This window comes from Berghia stephanieae, chromosome 8 (genome assembly GCF_034508935.2).
Source record: "Berghia stephanieae isolate SIO BIC M18660-M18661 chromosome 8, UCSD_Bste_1.3, whole genome shotgun sequence".
In the NCBI taxonomy this organism is placed as follows: Eukaryota; Metazoa; Mollusca; class Gastropoda; order Nudibranchia; family Aeolidiidae; genus Berghia; species Berghia stephanieae.
In genome coordinates this window covers 42,749,033-42,770,334 of record NC_088367.1, presented here as the reverse complement: position 1 = coordinate 42,770,334, position 21,302 = coordinate 42,749,033, and the positions used below count along the sequence as shown (strand labels likewise).

At 36.0% G+C, this 21,302-nt stretch overlaps 1 protein-coding gene across 1 annotated transcript; it reads left to right on the top strand.

The window, feature by feature from the left end:
- The first annotated feature begins 1,569 nt into the window (after nucleotides 1–1,569).
- Nucleotides 1,570–11,631, top strand: LOC144978717 (protein OPI10 homolog). Its single transcript, XM_078925139.1, has 4 exons — nucleotides 1,570–1,990; nucleotides 8,536–8,665; nucleotides 9,777–9,881; nucleotides 11,153–11,631. Exons 1-4 carry the CDS (start codon nucleotides 1,961–1,963, stop codon nucleotides 11,482–11,484), a joined length of 597 nt encoding a protein of 198 aa, XP_078781265.1. The 5' UTR covers nucleotides 1,570–1,960; the 3' UTR covers nucleotides 11,485–11,631.
- The last annotated feature ends 9,671 nt before the right edge of the window (nucleotides 11,632–21,302 follow it).

Sequence of the window (21,302 nt, the reverse complement as noted above, 5' to 3'; positions counted from 1 at the left end):
CCGAGCTTCCCGCCTCTTCATCGCGAACAACTTCTTATGTATGTAGTAGCTTCAGGACGGGCAAGTACGGAATCTGCCCACCCTTCCGTATTTCCTCTATAACTTAGTTAGAATTCAACTCTCTCTTTTCTCAGAAGAGTATTTCTCGTATACTAATTCAATTGTTGAGAAAACCAAAATGGTGGCTGTATTTTATATATTTATTTAGTCGTGACTTTTGAATAAAAGTGTTTTGTTTTATTAGACGGAATACAATAGAAAATTACATTGTTTTGCAAAATTATTTTGTCTGGCAATAAAAATACAGCGGTAATTACTTTAAGAATTAAAAAAAAAGAACTAACAAATTAATTTGTTAAAAAACAAAACAAAAAAAAAACCCCAAAACAACAACAACAACAAAAAACAAATAAGAAAACAGTTTAAATAAATGAGTTTTGAGAAGCACTAAAGAAAACGAGAAAAAAAGAAAAGTTTAAATGGATAAACAAATATATAAAAACAACACAAATTAATACTAAATTGATATAAAATTAGTAAATTAATAAATTTAATTCAATACTGGAACATTCCCAAAGTCATTACATCAATGGTACCAGCACAAGTAAGGCAATAAATAAGAAAAAGTTCGTTTGCCAAAATCTCTATTTAGTTTTCACTGGTTAATAAGGTGGGCTCATTTGAATTAGCCCGACCTAGTACTAGAGAGGCCAGACAGCAAAAATCGTCAGGCGACGTGACGATGAGATGACGATGTGGGCGGAGTGGAGTGGAGTGGTTGGGGGGGGGGGGGGTGATAAAAAAAAGAACAGGAGCGTATCCTGGTTTATGCATTCAGGGGTGCATGGTGATTCGCAATCTATCAAAAATACACACAAATTGATTTCAGTACGAAGTATCAAGTTTAAGTAGTAACTTTTGAAATTATCTAATTTAAATTTGATTATTTCAGACCTGGTAATACAGCATATAACTTGAAAAAACAGGCTGGTATTTGCCCACCCTGCCCATTATTACCAGCCGTCCCTGGGCATCACCCACGTGCGTTTGTTGTGGTAACTGTCCAGAGACCGCAGAGCATCAAATTAAGTATTGTATCGTATCTGCCTGAGTCATGACTGTTTCAATACTGTTCGCGAGACTTTTGTTTGGTTTTTGGGGTAGACTGGCTTGATCCATGACATATCATATCTATGGGTTGATCGAACCAAAAACAACGAAATGTTAATATAGAACTCACCTCTCAGTTTTATAACAAGGGAGATCACTCTTATAAAAAGTGTAGTATGTCATTTGTTTACAACTTTTATTTTTGTCTAGATTCTTCCCACGCGTTCTTCTGAAAATGAACTTTACAAAACTCAAGATTTCAAGCTCTTGCATTTTCAGTTGTCAAGTTAAAAAATTGCGCATTGAAATCGAGATTTGAATTGATAAAGTTGATTCTTTTTGCATGTCACAGAGGAGGACACTTCTACTTCTATTTTGGAATTTGTTTGGGCTTGGGACTTGGAAGTGTGTCGTAGGCGTGTGTGGATTGAGGTTGTTGATGAGGCCAACAAAGGTATTGCCGGCAGTCAATAACAATTCGATTTGTCATTTAATCTTCAACTCAACTCGGCGTCTTTTGTAAGGACCTCTTCAAGTTCATATCTACATTCGTACAATTGCATCGCAAAGAGGTCCAGGAATTTTAAGCTAACTGAAACTGGCTGTGGTTGAAAATCGCCTCGATTTGGACTTGGATTTGACTGTGGAGAAAGGGACTGAAACTAAAACCTGGACTGAGAATCGTCACGCACACAATGTACCCTAGTCACAAGTGACAAAGTCAGTAAAATTAGAAGTATCTGAGTCCCTGCTTTCTGTTCATCAATTATCATCAATCATAGACATAGACTTCAAACAGAATTTGAATTTGGAGAGTTGATTAAAAGACAAGCAGCTATCAACAACGAACATGTTTGGAATAATTATATCTGGTCGCTTGGTTAGTAGTGAAGCTGTGTATCAATTGTCAATACAATCTAGTACATAATTTTAACTTTATTAGGATATAGTACCTTTTTCGTATTAGTTTAAAGGATTTTCTCACACCTCCTTTGCCTTCCTACCTCCATCAACGTCCTCTCGGACTTGCCACATAATCGTCTCTGTCTTGTCTTACTCACTACTGCCTTTTATGCCCACTGGCATGTAGGGTAGCAGAGAATAATCTTTACTTGTCTCCATCACAGGTCAGTAGACTCACTGTTGTTATCTCCTCCTCCACTGTCCTCGCCATGTCTATCTCGCTTTTTTACCTCGTTGAATCTGTGTATCATCTTGTAGCCCACAGGTGATGCTGCAGCTGGACAATTCAAGACAATATGGTCCATGTCTTGTCTGCTGTCATTGTATGAGGGACAGTGTAGTGAGATTTTGTAGCGCCATCAGTAAATTAGAAGCTGATATATCTTGCCATGACCTTATTTTATTTCAGGTGCAAGATTGTTTTTATTTAAGGTTTTGAAGCCTGGAAGTGGTAGGATGGAAGAGATTTTCTCTCTCTCTCTCTCTCTCTCTCTCTCTCTCTCTCTCTCTCTCTCTCTCTCTCTCTCTCTCTCTCTCTCTATATATATATTATATATATATATATATATATATATATATATATATATATATATATAAATTTATTCATTCCCACCTCCTGGGTGGGGATCCTGACCTCCCATAGTGGGCAGGGAGGTACATGCTGTGTCTTCTATCCCCCCATACCCTTTTTCCAATTGTTTCCTGTCATTGTCTTGGAATGAGATTACTTGGTTTTGTCCTGACCCTGGCCGGAGTTCCTTGGCTGGGAGGGAAACAGTCGAATGTATAGTTATAGTTTTGGGAGATGATATTTTTTTTCCTTGTAAATCATCTCTCTGTTATGCATTGTATTATGTTTAGTTTACATATTATATTCTATGATTGGTAAACATTTGAGTGTGTTCCTCTTAGTGGAGACCTGTGCTTGTGTCTGGATGAGACTTTTAGATGATCTCAAACTAAGTACTTTGGTGGTGTGCTCTTGGAATCAACATCTGTTCCCTATTTAAACCAATTCCCCTTTGTCTCACCTTTTCTTTTGTGCTTTAAGTGTAATTCTAGAACTTTTTACTATCCCATTTTCTTCCTTTTTACTGGCGCTGATATGACCTTCATGTGTTGCAAGCGCCGTAAAACCCTTAAAAACAAACAAACAAACATTCCCACCTCATTTATTTACTCATTCTCCAACAACGTTGTTTCGTCCAGAATTCCTGGAGTCATCAGGGGGGTCGTTTAGAGACACCTCAAAATGCCCCCCCTGGACTCCAGGAATTCTGGACAAAACAACTTTGTTGGAGAATGAGTAAAAGAACGAGGTGAGAATAAATAAACTAATAATTTGCTCCAAGAAACTGTCGAACACTCTATGTGGTACCAGCTAACTCCCCTCAATCATATGTCGAGGGGTGCCTGCGCAAAGGCCGTAACGTCAAAAAATTTAATTTTTCGTTTTTTACATAAATCAACTTGGGTTGGAGTAAGGTTTATTTCTACAAAAAAATATATGCAAAAATATTAATTAATTAATTTTTATTAATTAAAACACGAACACCGTAACGTTTTTAGACAGATAATATGACTGCCCAAAAGCCGTAGCGTGTAATACAGACTTAAGACGCTCTAAACAGGGCCTATCAGCCACTGCCCAAAAGCCTTAACAGTAACTACCGTTTTACCGCCTGACGAAAAGGTGGAAATGCAAAGGTAAAGTTGACTGCCCAAAAACCGTATCTAGCAATAAGGCGTTTGGGCAGGCATAAAATTATGCCACCGTGGTTACAATTGCGAGCTCAATGGCCTTGACTGAATTTACGGTCTTAGAGCAGTGAAAAATATGGGGTTGGAAATGAGAGTTAGATCAACTGTAAGACCGTAATGTGACATTGTATGAGATTCTACAATGACTTTGATGCAATATTGTGTTACAATCATGTAAAATTCGACTTTTAACGTTCAAGATTGATGGTGAAAGACAATTGGGTAACAATTAATCCAAGTCTTGAAATTCGCTACCTGCCAGTATCAATTACAGGATAAGACATCACAACTTAAGGGATGGGTCAAGCTCTGGATTATGAGACGGTTTTTTTTTCCTTTGGCCACCAATGAACTCGATAAGTCTAACTATTACTTGATTGAATCTGCGTTTATGATTAAGGAAAGCAATCCTGATCTTTTTTTTTGAAATGTAATTTTCACCTCGTATGTATAGATCTCATCGTAGGGAAAGAGAGAGAGAGTGTGTGTGTGTGTGTGTGGTGATGAGAGAGAGAGAGAGAGAGAGAGAGAGAGAGAGAGGAGAGAGAGAGAGAGAGAGAGAGAGATGCAGACAAACAGACAGGCACAGAGAGAGAAAGAGAAAGTTTGTGTGTGTGTGTGTGTGATAGAGAAAGAGAGACTGGCAGTTAGAGAGAGAGAGAGAGAGAGAGAGAGGAGAGAGGAGAGAGAGAGAGAGAGAGAGAGAGAGAGAGAGAATGAAAGAGGAGGCAGAGAGAAAGAGAGGGAGAGTTAGAGGAGAAAAAGAGAGAGAAGAGAAAGAGTGAGGGAGATTTGGTCAGAGAGGAGAACGCGAGAGTGAGAGATAGAGAGTTAGTGAGAGAGAAGAGAGAGAGAGTTGGTTGAGAGAGGAGGAAGGGAGAGAGAGATTTGGTTAGAGAGGGGAGAGAGAGTTAGTGAGAGAGGACAAAGAGAGAGAGAGAGAGTGAGAGAGAGAGAGAGAGAGAGAGAGAGAGGAGGTGGAAGGGAGAGAGAGATTTGGTTTGAGAGGGGAGAGAGAGTTAGTGAGAGAGGAGCAAGAGAGAGAGAGAGAGAGAGAGAGAGAGAGATTTGGTTAGAGATGGGAGAGAGAGTTAGTGAGAGGAGAAGAGAGAGAGGAGAGAGAGAGAGAGAGAGAGAGAGAGAGAGAGAGAGAGAGAGAGAGAGAGAGGGGAGTAATGGTAGCGCATGGCTGCAACTCCAAATTCATTTCATCAACCCAGCTTGGGAAGTCTTCCTCTGCCCTAAGAACTTTTTCATAGCCACCTACAGTTCTCGTTACTGGACAGCGGAGGACGCTGTGATTGTTGGTCTCTGGAGCTGCCCGACACTTTCACAGGCATCACTGTTCCCACGATTCCATCTGCACATATTTGATGCAGTTTTGCCATGTCCTGCGATTTGAGGAAACCCAGTATTTCCTGGCATTTTGGAATGCAGGCATTCTTTTGGTGGGATCGTTTATGATGTTTCCTCCTTTTGGTGTTTCCCTGTTCCACATTAGCTCCAGTTCTCTTTCACTCTGAAGCCTACCATTTTTGTTAGGTGGAAAGGTCTTTTCGATTTGAGCCTTGTTGTTGAAGGTGCTCCCTTTATGATTATTTTTATAGGAGTGTTCTCCGTGGCTTCATCAATTCTTGCATGCATCGTTTGATTAGCGTCTTGTCGAAGACTTGGCGATGCAATGCCTCTCAGTGTTGGGGGCCACTGAGTTGGAGTTGACTTGAGACATCCTGTTATTATTCTCATTGATTCTCTTCATCGGATGTCAATGCGGCTTACATGTGGGCTCTTCATCCTAAAAGCATTCTCACACATAGTAGCACAGTGCCAAAGCAGACATTCTCAGTACCTGTGGTGAGGCTCCCCAGGTGGTACTTGTGAGTTTTCTCTGCAGTCTGTTTCTTCTTGCGATTCTCTTTGCAGTTCCCTCAATGTTTTCGGTAATTAGCTGTCTGTCAAATGTGAGGTATTTAGGATTGGGGTTTGAAGGTAGTATTGAGTTACCACCTATGATTTTCAATTCCTTTGTTGCTTCTCGATTATTCAAGTGGAAAATTGTGGATACTGATTTGGTGATGTACATTTTTATTTACCACCTATCCAAGTATTGTTTCAGGCGGGAGGTGTCTGTGAGTAAAACTTCTTCGATCTCTTTCCAGTTTTTCGATCGATAGGCTAAGGCCCAGTCGTCAAGGCATCCTAGTTTGAGTGCTTGGAAGTTTGTCATTTCAGAGATATAAATATTGAAGAAAGTTGGTGTTAAAACTGAACCTTGTGGTGCCCTGTTTTTTTAATTTTTGGTATTTTGCTTTTGTTTCCTCCCAATATGACATGAAATTGTCTTGTCCAGTCATGGTAGACAGCAGTTTAAGCGTCTGTCAACAGGGAATCATTTTTGAAATCTTTAACATCGTCCGCCTATCCAAACAGATTCGTGAGCTACAGTTAAGTCCATTAGGACTGCACCAGTTTTCTGGGGTTTTTTTTTTCTCTCAAAGCCCGCTTCAATGTATGAGGTCAGTGAAAGGACCTGTTCACGTCTGATTCTTTGTAGTCTAAAGCCCGCTTGTTATGGCAGTACGCAGGGATTTACAAATGGGTTGATTCACTCTAGTACAATTCTTTCCAGGAGCTTGTATAAGCAACAAAGTAGAGATATTGGTCTGTAGCTGGATGGTTCAGTCATTGGTTTGTCTGGATTTAATATGGCTATTACTTTGGCATGTTTCTAAATTTGTGGGTATGTGCCCTTGTCCATGATGTCTGTCATAGTATTTGCCAGCCAGTTTATTGTTGCTGGTCCAAAGTTAGTCATCATGTCGGGGTATAACTCATCAATGCCAACAGTTTTGCCATTTTTCAGAGAGTGAAAGAGAGAGAGAGAGAGAGAGAGAGAGAGAGAGAGAGAGAGAGAGAGAGAGAGAGAGAGAGAGAGAGGGGGGGGGGGGAGAGACGAGAAAGAGAGGGAGAGAGTGGGGAGGAGACAGAAAGAGGAAGTTAGTGAGAGAGGAGAAAAAGAGAGATTTTGTGATAAGGAGAGAGAGAGAGAGAGAGAGAGAGAGAGAGAGAGAGAGAGAGAGAGAGAAGAAAGAAAGAAAAAGAGAGAGAGAGAGTCAGTGAGAGAGAAGAAAGAGAGAGAGGAGTTAATGAGAGAAGAGAAAGAGAGAGTCAGTGAGAGAGAGAGAGGAGAGAGAGAAGAGAGAGAGGGAAAGAGAGATAGAGAGAAAGAGAGATTGTTTGTGAAGGAGAAAGGAGAGAAGAGAGAGAGAGAGAGAGAGAGAGAGGAGAGAGAGAGAGAGAGAGAGAGAGAGGGTGTGGAATTGTTGAGTCCCTCTTTGGACGAATTACAATTATTTGCATTAGAATGAATATTTACTCTAATTTTTAAAGTCAAAAATGTGTTTAGAGCTATTTTCTTATTTTCGTGTTACGGTGTCATTTCGTACTCTTTAAACAAAGTACATCAGTCATTCACTCCTGCCCAAACACCGTATCGCAAGTTACTGTGTTATGGCAGGCCAGAATTACGCTTAGTTGTGGTTTTTATTGCACGGTATCACTAGTTACAGCTTTTGAGCAGAATGTGTTCAGGGTAATTTCTCTTGACAGCTCTGTCTTATTCCCGGTTATGGCTTTTGGGCTGCCAAACCTCCACCTGAGAACGGGATAGGCGGCATGCACTATGCAAGTAACATGATATACGGTAAAGGGGCAGAGCGATACTGTGACATTTTTCAAAAAATGTCCCTGCACAAAAGCCGTAATGAAAATAGCTACGTAAAATACGTCGTTTATTAAAAATGCCAATCTAAAAGTGACGGGGGTCCTGACAATCAAGCAGACTATATAATCACGGTTGTATTGGTATAACAATAATCACGATAGTCTTTCGTTAAGTATTTAAATTCCATCCGCAAAGTTTTGATTTGCTCTCCTGAAAAATCAACTAAATCATCGTTACGGCTTTTGCGCAGGCACCCCTCGATATATATATATATATATATATATATATATATATATATATATATATATAATATATATATATATATATATATATATATATATATATATATATATATATATAAGTTGCCTTTGGGTGTCCAGCAAAGAGCAATCTTTAGTATTATATTCCTTTCACAAATGAAACACTTTTAAGGGGAAGGTCAATATCTAAATTGTCAATTTTGAGTTTTACAGATGTTTTCATTTTGGGGACACTTATTGACAATATCAAAAATATTTCATGGTCAAAAACAGTTTTTTCCCTCAGTAAAGTCGTTATTTATATGAGGTCGGTATTTCTTATAAATTATAAATTTTAAATTTATAAATTTCTTATAAATTGAGTTAAATCTTTGAAAAAATATGACAACATATTATTTTTTTTGTATACATGCATAAATAATTGACAAAGTTTGGTGTGACTTCATGCATAATTTATTGAGAAATGCCACTTTAAAATTAGGAAAAAAGATCAAGGTGGTGGCTGTTTATAAGCGTATCAATAGCAACCACCCATTATTTCTCAAAGTCAACTGTCAATTTGTTACTAGGAAGAATTCCCAGTTATATTTAGCAATATTTCAGAATTAGAGATTTTTTGTTTCACAGTCAATCTTCCCTTTAAAGTTAAAATGTGCCATTTATAATTCATTGGCTTTTTCACACTTAGGTTTTAAACTTATTTTTTATTTTGTTTAGGTCCAGACTGATTTCACTCCTGTGAGCGAGACCCAATTCTTGTTCAACATACCAGATGCAGATAATATTAATCACATCGTAGTGTTTATGACTGGGCAAACACCATTTCCTGATGACTATGGAGGAGCAGGTAAAGAGAAGAAAGCGAAATCTTAACTTCCCTCTAATGCTATCGGAATATTCTCTCAAAGTTTCAGGCCATGCTATCTGAATAAGTGAGATGAGATAAGACAATGAGATTGTGATCAAATGTTATTTTTCCATCGGTGGTGAAAACAAGAAATTTCTGGGTGGGGTTCCCGACCTCCCATAGTGGGCAGGGAGGTACTTGCTGTGTCTTCTATCCCTCTGTATCTGTTTTCCAATTGCTTTATCTTTGTTTTGGAATGGGATTACTTAGTTTTGTCCTGACCCTGGCCGGAGTCCTCGGCCGGGAGGGAAAGAGTCGAATAATTATTATTATGATTATGGTTTTGGGACATGATATTTTTTTCCTTGTAAATCATTTCTCTGTTATTTTTGTCTTTTAAACATATTTGTAGACATTTCAGTGTATTTCTCTTTGTGGCATCTTGTGCTGGTATCTGGGTGAGACATTTAGGTGATCTTATTTTTTCCTCACGTCCTTTTAATTGTACACCTGGTATGATTTTACTATCCAATTTTCTTCCTTTTTTACTGGTGCAGTTATGACCTAATTGTATAGCAAGCGCTATAAAACCCTTAAAAACAAAACAAAACAAGAAATTTAATAACATTATAAATGTGTCAAAAAAGTTACTATGTATGAATTTCTTTTGTGTCCTTTATGATGTCAAGTAAACTTTGACCAACTTCATATATAAAATTTCAATTGAAGATACTATTTGGAATGGAAACACTATATAAAACATTTATTCTATTCTGGGTGACTATATTTATGATGGGGGAAACTGCATCCAGGATCGATCTCCTTCCCTTTGCTTGTGAAGCGAGTGCTCTACCAACTGAACTAATGAGACCCTGGCCAGACAGAGTTGTCGTACCCGTAAGGTCGCAGATTCGATGTCGCAAAGTTTTTTATTCTCTATTGTCTTTTGACACTTTTCTACTCACTTCATTTCTTGTTATTAATAATTGCTATTTGTTATTGTAATGCTTGCATTGTAAAAATGTATTATATTAAAATTATCATTACTGTAGTTGATTTTCTTTTTCTTTTCTCTCTTTTTTTTTTGTTTTTTGTTGGGTTAATCTATCAGTCTACTTTGCCTGGCCCAGCTCAGAGGGACCCTCATGGATTTTACTCGGACACATTAGTAATCAAAAACCAAGTGCCATCTTCAAGATCTCATCCTTTAAACACTGTAAGTAAATTTTAAAAAGTCTGCATTTTTATTAGAGACATTTTGATATATCTACTGTGTTGATTTTAAATGAATTGACATCACAGTTAGATTTAGTTGTCTTTTTTGTGTGTTTTTTTTTTTTATGCGGCTATATGTGGTCTTGTGGTATGACACTTGTTTTTGGATTAGAAGGTCGTGGGTTTGAGCCTCGCTTGACGCACAGTTGAGTCCTTGGAAAAGACTCTTTACTCACAATTCTCTCGCTGTACTCGGGTGTAAAATGAGTACCTGGACATTAACAGGGTTGTCCCTGTCGGCAAAAATTTGAATATCGCCTTACAAGCGTCTTGTTGTGTTCTACATGTTACATGTTGCTGTTGGTCAGGGACCCTTTGTAAAGCGCATTGAGTAAGTTTAGTGGATATTGCGGTATATAAAAAGCTCAATTTTTTATTAAAAAAATTTTTTTTAATTGCAATTTCTTGCTTGTCCAATCAGATACTTATATGGTAAAGAATCATCCATGCTAAGTGACAACCGAAGAGAAAATGTATAGAGAACAAATAACAAAACTAAGAAACACAATTTGAAACGCAAAATTCAAGGAAAAGGTGAAAACAGAAAATTTTGAACAAGAAATAGAAATCGGCTTAGGTGTTTTTGTTAAGCAAACATTTTTAGAGTTGACAACCAGCTTAAAAGAAGTAAATCATAAATGCTTGGAAAAATTCAATATCATGTGGAAGTAAAAAGAATAAATTTGAAACTGATAATTAAAGGTGTCTTGAAATTTATTTCTTATAGAAGAGATATGAAGGTTATTGTCATCTTCATCATAATTAGCACCATCAAAATCATTATCTTCCACCAACACTGCCTTGACCATGAACATTAACTCTCATATTTTATGAAATATTTTTACTTCCAATTAAAATTTAATTTTGTGGTCCCATTAGCTCAGTTGATAGAGCACTCACTTCACAAGCAAAGGGACCGAGATCGATCCCGGGTGCAGTCAATAGTTTTTTCTGACCCCTCCCTGTCCGGCCAACAGTGATTGGGTAGCTATCTGGTGAAAAGTATTTTGCAATAGACTATCATCCTATCCAAAGGGTAGCAAGCAATTGCTATTGTCCGTTTCACAACTATAGAAACTGGGATTCTAAACTCCGGCTCCATGGGTTCTGAAGTACTATTTTTAAAATTTAATTCTTTCAAAAATAAATAGATAATAAAAATAATAATTAAAAAAACAACTTTTCAATGTATTCTACATATCTTTTTTTTAGCTTCAGAAGATGGTCAAAACCAAATTCACTTCGGAGACGTATCCCAAAAACAATCCCATCAAGCCCAGATCGGCATATCGGCCGAGCCACTGACCCAGCTCGCCCAACAGACGCCTGCCACTCAATCCAACGCAACATCCGTGCCTTCGTTTGTCGAGTTCTCCACGAAAATGCTGGAGAACCTCTTCAATTACACGTCGTCGTTCGCGGTGACGCAGAGTCAGATGGTTCCTAACCCCAGTGAGAATTTCGTTCCTCTGAGTACTCTCAAGACCTGGTATGACAATTTTCAGAGAAAATTGCAGCATAATCCGTTTTTCTGGAAGTCGTGATACGTTGGTTATTATTTGGATATATTTATTTGTTTGTTTTAGTCGTTTATTTAGTATGGATTGTATGCTGGTTGATACTGATACTGTGCATGATATTAAAAAATAAATAAATTAATGTCACCTTATAAATTCTAAATAATGCTTGTTAGGTTTTATTGCTATTTTGAAAATCTCTCATTTGAGCTAAATACTTTAAAAGCTTACTTTTTTCGTATATTTTTGGAATTCGGTCAATTATAAACTTTTATTATTATTTTTTTTTTTTTTGGTTGTATTTATTGCAATTTCATGTAAATTCTTGCATTCTATTTGGAACTCGTTCCAGTTTCCTTAACAAAATGCAAAATTGAAGCTACTTTTAAGACAAATGTAAGGACTTATTTTGTTAGGAAATATAATGAGATAGATCAAAACCAGTTTCCTTTTAAGGATTATTTTTCATGATATGAACGCCTTTAGCATGTTTTGTGTACATATAACCTGTTATTGTAGCTTTGATGTTTGTATTGATAAGGCGCATAGAGCTGTTTGTATATGGAATAGGAACGATATAAATGTTTTCCATTATTACTATTATTATTATTATTATTATTATTATTATTATTATTATTATTATTATTATTATTATTATTATTATTATTATTATTATTATTATTATTATTATTATTATTATTATTATTATTATTATTATTATCATTGTTATATTATTATTATTATTATTATTATTATTATTATTATTATTATTATTATTATTATTATTATTATTATTATTATTATTATTATTATTCCTTTTTTCCTTTATCGTCCCTTTTTCCTTTTTCCCGCTAATTGTAAGTCCAATACTTTCCTTCCCACGTGCTCCCTCTCTCGTCTCTTTACATGTCCAAACCATTTCAATCTATCTTCTCTCATCTTTATTGATACATTCTTCACTTCAGTCAACCTTTAAATTCGTTCATTTCTCACTTAATTTTTTTCTTGTACAGCCAAGTGACCATCTCAACATCCTCATTTCTGCCACCTCAACTTCTTTATTTTGTTTCTTTGTTGTAGCTGCTGTCTCTGGTCCATGTAACAATGCTGGTCTTACAACTGTTGTAGTTATTTTCCCCTTCAGCTTTGCGGAAATTCGTTTGTCACACATAACTCCAGTAAACTTCCACCAATTTTTCCAGCCTACCTGTATCCTCTTCTTAACCTCCATCTCGTTGCCCCCATCTCCTCGAACAGTTGTTCCTAAGTGTTTGAATTGATTTGTTTCTTGCACATCTCTTTCTCCTATCTTTATTGGTGGTTCTGCTCTCTGTTGTTCGATGCACAAATACTCTGTCTTCGATCTGCTTACCCTTAATCCCCTCCTTTCCAACACCCGTCTCCAACCCTACAGTTCCTTTTCCGCCTCAGCTTTTGTATCATTCAAAAGTACTATAAAAGTAGAAAATCCACTTAATGAATCATGGAAAACCACTCTCCTTTTGTTTTATGATAGGGAATGAGATTAGCGGAAGAGTAGCGTCCCTTGATTGGACGTCACCGGTGGAGAAGTTATTTCTAAACAAACCAACTACAAGCCAAGCGCTCCAAATACAAAATTTATTATTCATATTTCTATACAAAAATGCATATCATAATCAACGTTATGCATTTTTGTACAGAAATATGAATAATAAATTTTGTATTTGGAGCGCTTGGCTTGTAGTTGGTTTGTTTACAAATAACTTCTCACCGGTGACGTCCAATCAAGGGATGCTACTGTTCTGCTAATCTAATTCCCTATACATTCAATGACGGATATATATATATTGACATTGTAGGCCCGCAGTAAAAATGGCAATATAAGTATTTAGATTTGGCAATCATGCATTTATTTTTGTTACATAATTTTGTAGGAATTCGGATAATTAAAAAAAAAAAATTTTTTGCTTGTTGTATTATTAAGAAATAGTGCATGATTTTTTTTTTTTTCTTCTCATTTTCAGTCAGCGGGTGGTTGGATGGGAGCATCACCCTTGAATCATATACCTATGATGTTCGCATGGGTGTACGATCCGATAGTGATGTCGTTTCTTCTTCTCTTTACTAGCCTATCCTGCTTCTTTGGTTTGTGATTGTATTTTTGACAGGGGATTTTTTTTTCTGTAAATCTTCTGCCTGTTTGTTCTTGGTTATTTATAATTTAGCTTATGATATCTTTAGGTTATGATTTTGATTTACATTTGTACTATTTTTGTTAGATTGCTTGTTTTTTTGTTTCAGCGGTCTCTCATATAACCTCATTTGTGTTGGAAGAGACCTAAAGCAACAAACAAACAAACAAAAAAAAAATCATTTTCAGTCACTGTGTTGAAACCAAAATGTGTCTTTAATTGAATATGATGACAATGTTCCCAGATTATCGGTTTAACCTGATTATACTGTAAATTTACTCATTAAAATATTTGGTGGGTAAAGACAATAAGGATGTTGATGATGACCATCAATAAAATGAATATTTTTAATATTTTTTGTTTGTTATCGTCATCAGTGTTATTATTATTATTATCCTCATCATCATCATCATTATCATTATCATCATCATCATCAAATTTGGATTATCACCATAAATAAAATGGAGCAGCATTTTCTTTATTTGCAATTTTTCTCTTGATTTATTTCAAGATTTCTTTTATTTGCCAGCTTGACTTTATTGGTTTCTGGGTGGGGTCCTGAACTCCCATAGTGGGCAGGGAAGTCACTTCCTGTGTCTTCTATATCCCTATACTATACCCTTTTTTTTCACCTTGCTTTTTGTCATTGTCTTGGAATGAGATTACTTGGTTTTGTCAGAGTCCCTGCCTGGGAGGAAATAGTCAAATGTGTTGTTAAAGTTTTGGGAGATGATTTTTTTTTCCATATAAATCATGCCATGTTATCTATTGTTATATTTGCTATTTTGAATGTATAATGTAAGCATTTGTTGAGTGTGTTCCTCTTAGTGGGATCCTGTGCTCGTGTCAGGATGAGACTTTTAAGTGATCTCAAACTAAGTACACAGATTATAGTGTGCCCTTGGAATCTATATCTGTTCCCTCTTTGAACCAGTCTTACTTTTTCTCTTGATCTTTCAATTGTAAATCTACAATTCTTTGACTATCCCATTTTCTTCCTTTTTACTGGCGCTGATCTCCCTCTCTCTCTGTGTCATATCACTTGGACGTAGCCTCCCACACAGTCCTTCGGAAGAAGTCTCTGTCTTGTGCCCATCTGCCACATTCCGTCACGCCGTTGTTGAGCCATTCCTGTATATCCTGTTGCCATCTTCTTTGTGGTCTTCCTCTGCCTCTTTTGCCCTGGCGCTGATAGGATCTAATAAGTGTAGAAAGCGCCGTAAAAAACCTTTAACAACAAACAAACAAACAAATTTATTGGTTTTTGTGTGGCCCATATGATGCCAACTCACATTGTAGTCCATCAGAGCTGAAAGGCTCAGATTTCTGTGGTGTTAAATGGACAGTGATAATTACTTGTTACTCTCTGCTTCGGATGCTAATCTAATACAAAGTATTTTCCACCAGATATAAAAAGAGCCGCTTACTCAGAGATGCCTACTTGAAATCTATGTGGGGCTATGTGGTCTTGTATGACACTCGCTTTCGGATCGGAAGGGTCTGGGTTCGAGCCTCACTCTGCGCATAGTTGAGTCCTTGGAAAAGACTTTTTACTCACATTCTCTCACCGTAATCGGGTGTAAAATGAGTACATAACTGGTTAACAGCATTGTCTCTGTCTGAAAAAATAATTTTAAAAATTGCAATATTGCCTAACAGGCGTCATGTCTCGTTCTACATGTTAAGAGTTGCTGTTGGGACTCCTTGGAAAGCGCTTTGCGCACGTTTAGTAGAAATTGCGCTATAATATAAAGTAGTTTCCAAGAAAAACAATGAAAATGTCACAATAAATAGCATTACTAATCAATTATTTGCCCTCAGAACGATCACAATTGCTTCTAAGTCCTGAATACAGTTTCTAAGCAACCACAATTTCCTTTTCAACAATCAGAAATGCATGCACATCTCTCACTGGAGCCAAACATTCGTAATTCTACAAAGTTTTCGAAGCACTCGGCAGGTGTTGGCATACTTTTTTTGGGTATAAATTTAACATGTCGATTTGCCTGGCTTGATTCGCAAAATTTATGTTGTGTTGTTAGTCCAAGACTCTTATACTTTTAGCTAAAAAAAAAAAAAAAAATAACCAAAGCATTTATATAGTGCTAAACATGTTCAAAGCTCTGTACAAGGGGTCCTAGCCAACAGCAACACTTAGCATGTAGGACGAGACATAACGCCTGTTAAGTCATATTCCCTTTTTTTAAACGTCAAAGATGAGGCTGTTAACGACCAGGTTTTCATTTTACATCACAGCATATTGGCAGTATGTGAGTAAAGAGCCTTTTCCAAGGACATTGAAGAACACAAAACCATCAAATTTATTTAGTAGGTCCATTGTTTCCTCACCACTGCTTCATCTTCTTTGTATAGCCTGCTGCAGATTGACTTACTTTATGACCAATCTCGTGGGAAACGGTTTCCGTAAAATGCTTGATTGTCATCTTGATTTAATAATGAAAAAGAAAAGAAAATGAGGAATCGGTATCAACGGCGATGCTGTGGCCTGTATCTGTATTCAGGAGTGAGCGGAAAAAAAAAATAATAACGAAGTTTGTCAGGGGATGTAATCAAGATTTCGTCGGTTTGTAGTAAATTTCCATGGTACGTTCCCTTGAATTTGAAGAATGCGGGGCCCGCGTCCTTGCAATCCCTCACAATTGGATTCAATAGTCTGATGTCACGTCGCCCGGCAACGGCAGCCATCGTGGTTCTAAACAAAGAAAATCGGTACCTTTTATTCTTCATGCTGGCTAGAACTTTTCATATGTCTTGTGATCAGAATGTGTAAAAGTCAAAACATGATCAGATTTATGCTTTTTTACCCTCTGGATACGTTTTTATGCTCGTCGGAGACATATTTCATAAGGGCGTCCGCCATTGTTGCGATAGTTTAGAGCCAGTTACTAAGTTACCATGCGTCATTACGAGGGAAGTGACGTTACAACTGTTGAAGCGGATTAATTATTCGTTCTTTTCAGGGGATGTAATCAGGATTTAACTCAGTTTGTATAGATTTTCATTGTTCTTTCCCTTGGATATGTAACTGGACAAGGAGGTGAAATTATGCGGTCAAAAAATGCAACGATTTTTTTGTGATGCTGATGCAATTTGTACCTATTTATATAAGTCTTGAACTAAAGAGCAATCATAAATTATTAAAATAAACAAGCAAACAATATAAACATTTAAAAGCAAGAAGGAGGAGAAGGGGAAAAAGAACAAGACTACAACAGTGATAATATCACTGATATAAACCCAAATCATCGAAAGACTCTACTAAAAAGAAAAAAAAAATGCACATTAAGTTATGCAACAATGATTATTATTAGCATTAATGATAAATACTGTTAGGTATCATTTATCATTCGTATAAAATATATAGATAGAATGAAGTTGACATCACTCGGATCTTTGTTATTGTTTTTGCCACCCACGTTTATGAGTAATTCTCACTAAACTGTTTTAACTAGACTAAAAGTTCATGGTTACACATTGTTTTGTGTGTTAGTCCGGTATAATTCCGGATGGCAATGTTGTGAACTTCTTAGCCAAGCGCTTACTATCTATAAAACCTAATGGGTTATCAGACCCGCAAATACGTACACGTCGCTCATAACATTGCCATCCGGAAGTATAACGACCAACACACAAAACTGTGTGTATCCATGAACGTTAATAGTCGGGTTAATACAGTTCAGTGAGCATTACTCATAAACGCGGATGGCAAAAAACAATAACAAAGACCGGATTGACGTCATCTTCGAACTATCTATAACGAAACCTAATTTTTAAAAAAAATCCATTTCTCTTAACTTCACAATGTTATCAGGCCTACCGATGTATAAAAAGTCTTTTATTTTCTGACCTAAAAAAAAGAACAATTTTTCTTCACACTTCCTTAAAAAGAATATTCCAAATAAGTTAACCTTATTGTTCTTAAATCTTCTAATCTTTAATGATGATATTTCACAAAACTAAAGCCATTACCAATCCAAGCATATTATTGTCACATAAATTGGAATGGATTGATGTTATTGTTATGCGCCTAGAGCTTTATTGTATAGAGAATTGGGCGCAATATAAATAAATTTCATTATTATTATTATTATTATTATTATTATTATTATTATTATTATTATTATTATTATTATTATTATTATTATTATTATTATTGTTGTTGTTGTTGTTATTGTTGTTATTATTATTATAAGGCAGCTTATGTTCTACTATTCTGGCGTGTTTTTAGCATACAACAACTTAATAATTAAGTTGATTTCGTCACCAAAAAAAACAACAAAAAAAACTACTCTTATTTTATCCTTCATTTACTAGTTGAATATGTCATTCTATAAAAACCCTTGATTAATGCTCTTCAACAGTCGTAACGTCACTTCCTTCCTAATGACGTATGGTAACTTAGTAACACCGGCTCTAAACTACCGGAACAATGGCGGACGCCCATTTGAATATTTCTCCAGCGAGCATAAAGGGTATCCAGAGGAAAAAAAAACCCACATACATTTGATCATGTTTTGACTTTTACACATTCTGATCACAAGACATATGAAAAGTTCTAGCCAGCATGAAAAATAAAAAGGAATGATTTTCTTTGTTTAGAACCAAGATGGCCGCCGTTGCCGGGAGGCGTGACATCAGACTATTGAATCGTATTATGATGCTACAACAAGGGAAAACATAAGAATTTTACCCTTAAATCCTATTTCAGTCCCTGGGATGACTTTGCACTCCAGGCCTATGTTTTCTTTCACAAAACGGCCAATTTTTAATACAGAAACTTCAAACCCTGGCAATGAATCCCGTTCTCTAAAAGTGCGGCTATGTGGTCTAGTGGTATGAGTATGACACTCGCTTTCGGATCGGAAGGTCCTGGGTTCGAGCATCGCACTCGGCGCATAGTTTAGTGCTTGTAAAAGGCTTTTTACTCACATTCTCTCACCGTACTCAAGTGTAAAATGAGTACCTGGCCGTTAACAGCGTTGTCTTTGTCCGAAAAATTGTAATATCGCCTAACAGGCGTCATGTCCCGTCCTACATGTTAAATGTTGCTGTTGACCAGGGACCCCTTGTAAAGCGCTTTGAGCACATTTAGTGGATATTGCCCTATATAAAGCTCAATTTCTAAAATTAAAAAAAAGTTCTCGGAGAGGAAATTTTCAGCCCTGATGTAAATGTTTCTAGTTCAAGTACAACGACTTTATCTGGAAAAGACAGCAGCTTCTAATAGTGATCACACTACTATGTGATTTAAATTAAATACTAACTTTTAAATATACACACACAAGTTCGGGCTAAAGACCAGAGGTATGGCCTATCTCACATTATCAAATTAATATATAAAGTGTTGCTATTGGTTCTTGGTTGTATATTTTTACACTTTTGTGCATTTACATATATTATATATGTACACATTGTCGCCATAGATTCTCAACTTTGTGTTTATACATTTTCATGCATGCCACGTCTGTAAACGAATTTCCATTTTTTTTTAATGAATGAAGTATATCTTATCTTATCTTATCATTTCTTAGCCTGGCACTGTCAATGAATCCCGTTCTCTAAAAGTTCTCGGAGAGTAAACTTTCAGCCCTAATGTAAATGTTTCAAGTTTAAGTTAAACGACTTTATCTGGAAAAGGCGGCAGCTTCTAATGGGATTCAATAGCCGTAACGTCACTTCCTTCCTAATGACGCATGGTAACTTAGCAACACTGGCTCTAAACTATCGGAACAATGGCGGACGCCCGTATGAAATATTTCTCCGGCGAGCATAAAGCGTATCCAAAGGAAAAAAAAAACATAAATTTGATCATGTTTTGACTTTTATACATTCTGGTCACAAGACATAGGAAAAGTTCTCGCCAGCATGAAAAATAAAAAGTAATAATTTTTTTTGGTTTAGAACCAAGATGGCCGCCGTTGCCTGGCGGCGTGACATCAGACTATTGAATCGTATAGTACTCACACTACTACTATGTTATAACGATCGGCCCAATCAGCAAGTGCTGTACCGCACTCGTGCACCTTCGCAAATGGAGATTAATTAAGATAAAGGGAGTAAATCTGACTCATGAATTAACAAGACAAAATAAACGACGTTTCGACCTTTGGCCTTTCTCAAGTAAACACAAATCTAATATAAATATATTATAAATATGTATTTTGTGTTTACTTGATACAGGCCAAGGGTCGAAACGTCGTCTATTTTGTGTTGTTAATTCATGAGTCAGATTTACTCCCTTTATCTTAATCTCCATTGTATTGACTCATTTGGGTACCATTATTTATTAGTTTTACACCTTCGCAAACCCACCCGGAATCTTCGTCACAGTGCTCTGTTCAACTAAGATGGTCTGCGGTCTCGGGCTCGTTACCATAACGGGTACATAAGATCTGGTCTAGTTTTGTTTACCCGGTGTAAATAGTTTGACCGCTACAGACAGATAATGATAATGTAATCCACGGAAAGTTTTCCATTTTGTGGACAATAAAGATTTATTATCATTATTGTTGTTATTATTATTATTGTTGTTGTTATTATTATTATTATTATTATTATTATTATTATTATTATTATTATTATTATTATTATTATTATTATTATTATTATTATTATTATTATTATTATTACTATTATTATCATTATTATTATCATTATTATTATTATTATTATTATTATTATATATTATTATTATTATTATTATTATTATTATTATTATTATTATTATTATTATTATCATCATCATCATGGTCCGTGATGTGGTCGTGCTGGCTGTAGTAGTAGTGGTGGCAATGATGATGTAGTTGTGGGTGTTGTAGTTGTAGTAGCAATGTTAGTGCTAATGTGGTGGTGGTTGTAGTAGTAGTGTTTGTATTTATGATGATGTGGTGATGGTGGTGGTTGTTATCGTATTGGTAGTGCTAATAATAATAATAATAATAATAATAATAATAATAATAATAATAATAATAATAATAATAATAATAATAATAATAATAATAATAATAATCATAATCATAATAATAATAATAACAAATCTTTATTGTCCTAAAAAGTGTCAATTTGTCATTTGGTTACACATTTATAACAATACAATATTGACATCGACACACTCACACAGATGCACACTAGTAACATAGTAGTCATCGAAAAAAAAAAATGATGCGGTTGTGGTGGTTGCAGACGTTGTACTAGTGATGATGTGGTGGTGGTGGTGGTGGTGGTTGTAATAGTAATGGTAATGATGATGATTTGGTGGTGAAGGTTGCAGTCATGGCAGTGATGATGATGTGGGGGTAGAAAGTAAGTGTGATACAAACCGATGATCCTTCATGTGTACATTTGTAATTAATTCAACGACACACCATAAAGCCGGCAATGTTATAATATGGAAGACTTACGATCTGTGACCAATGAATTCGTTGACATTTTTATTTGAACGATGGGCTGGGTTGATATAATTGTTTATATAATATTGTGAATTTGGCCGTGTCTGTCGTACACTGGCAAAAAAAAAAAAAAACAAACAAACACATTCACACAAACATATTCAAATACAGATAAGTCAAAACAAGCAACGCCCAAATTTGCTGTTAAGTTAAGATGAAGAATTTTATTTCGTACTTTTTATTTTATATTTTTATAGATAGG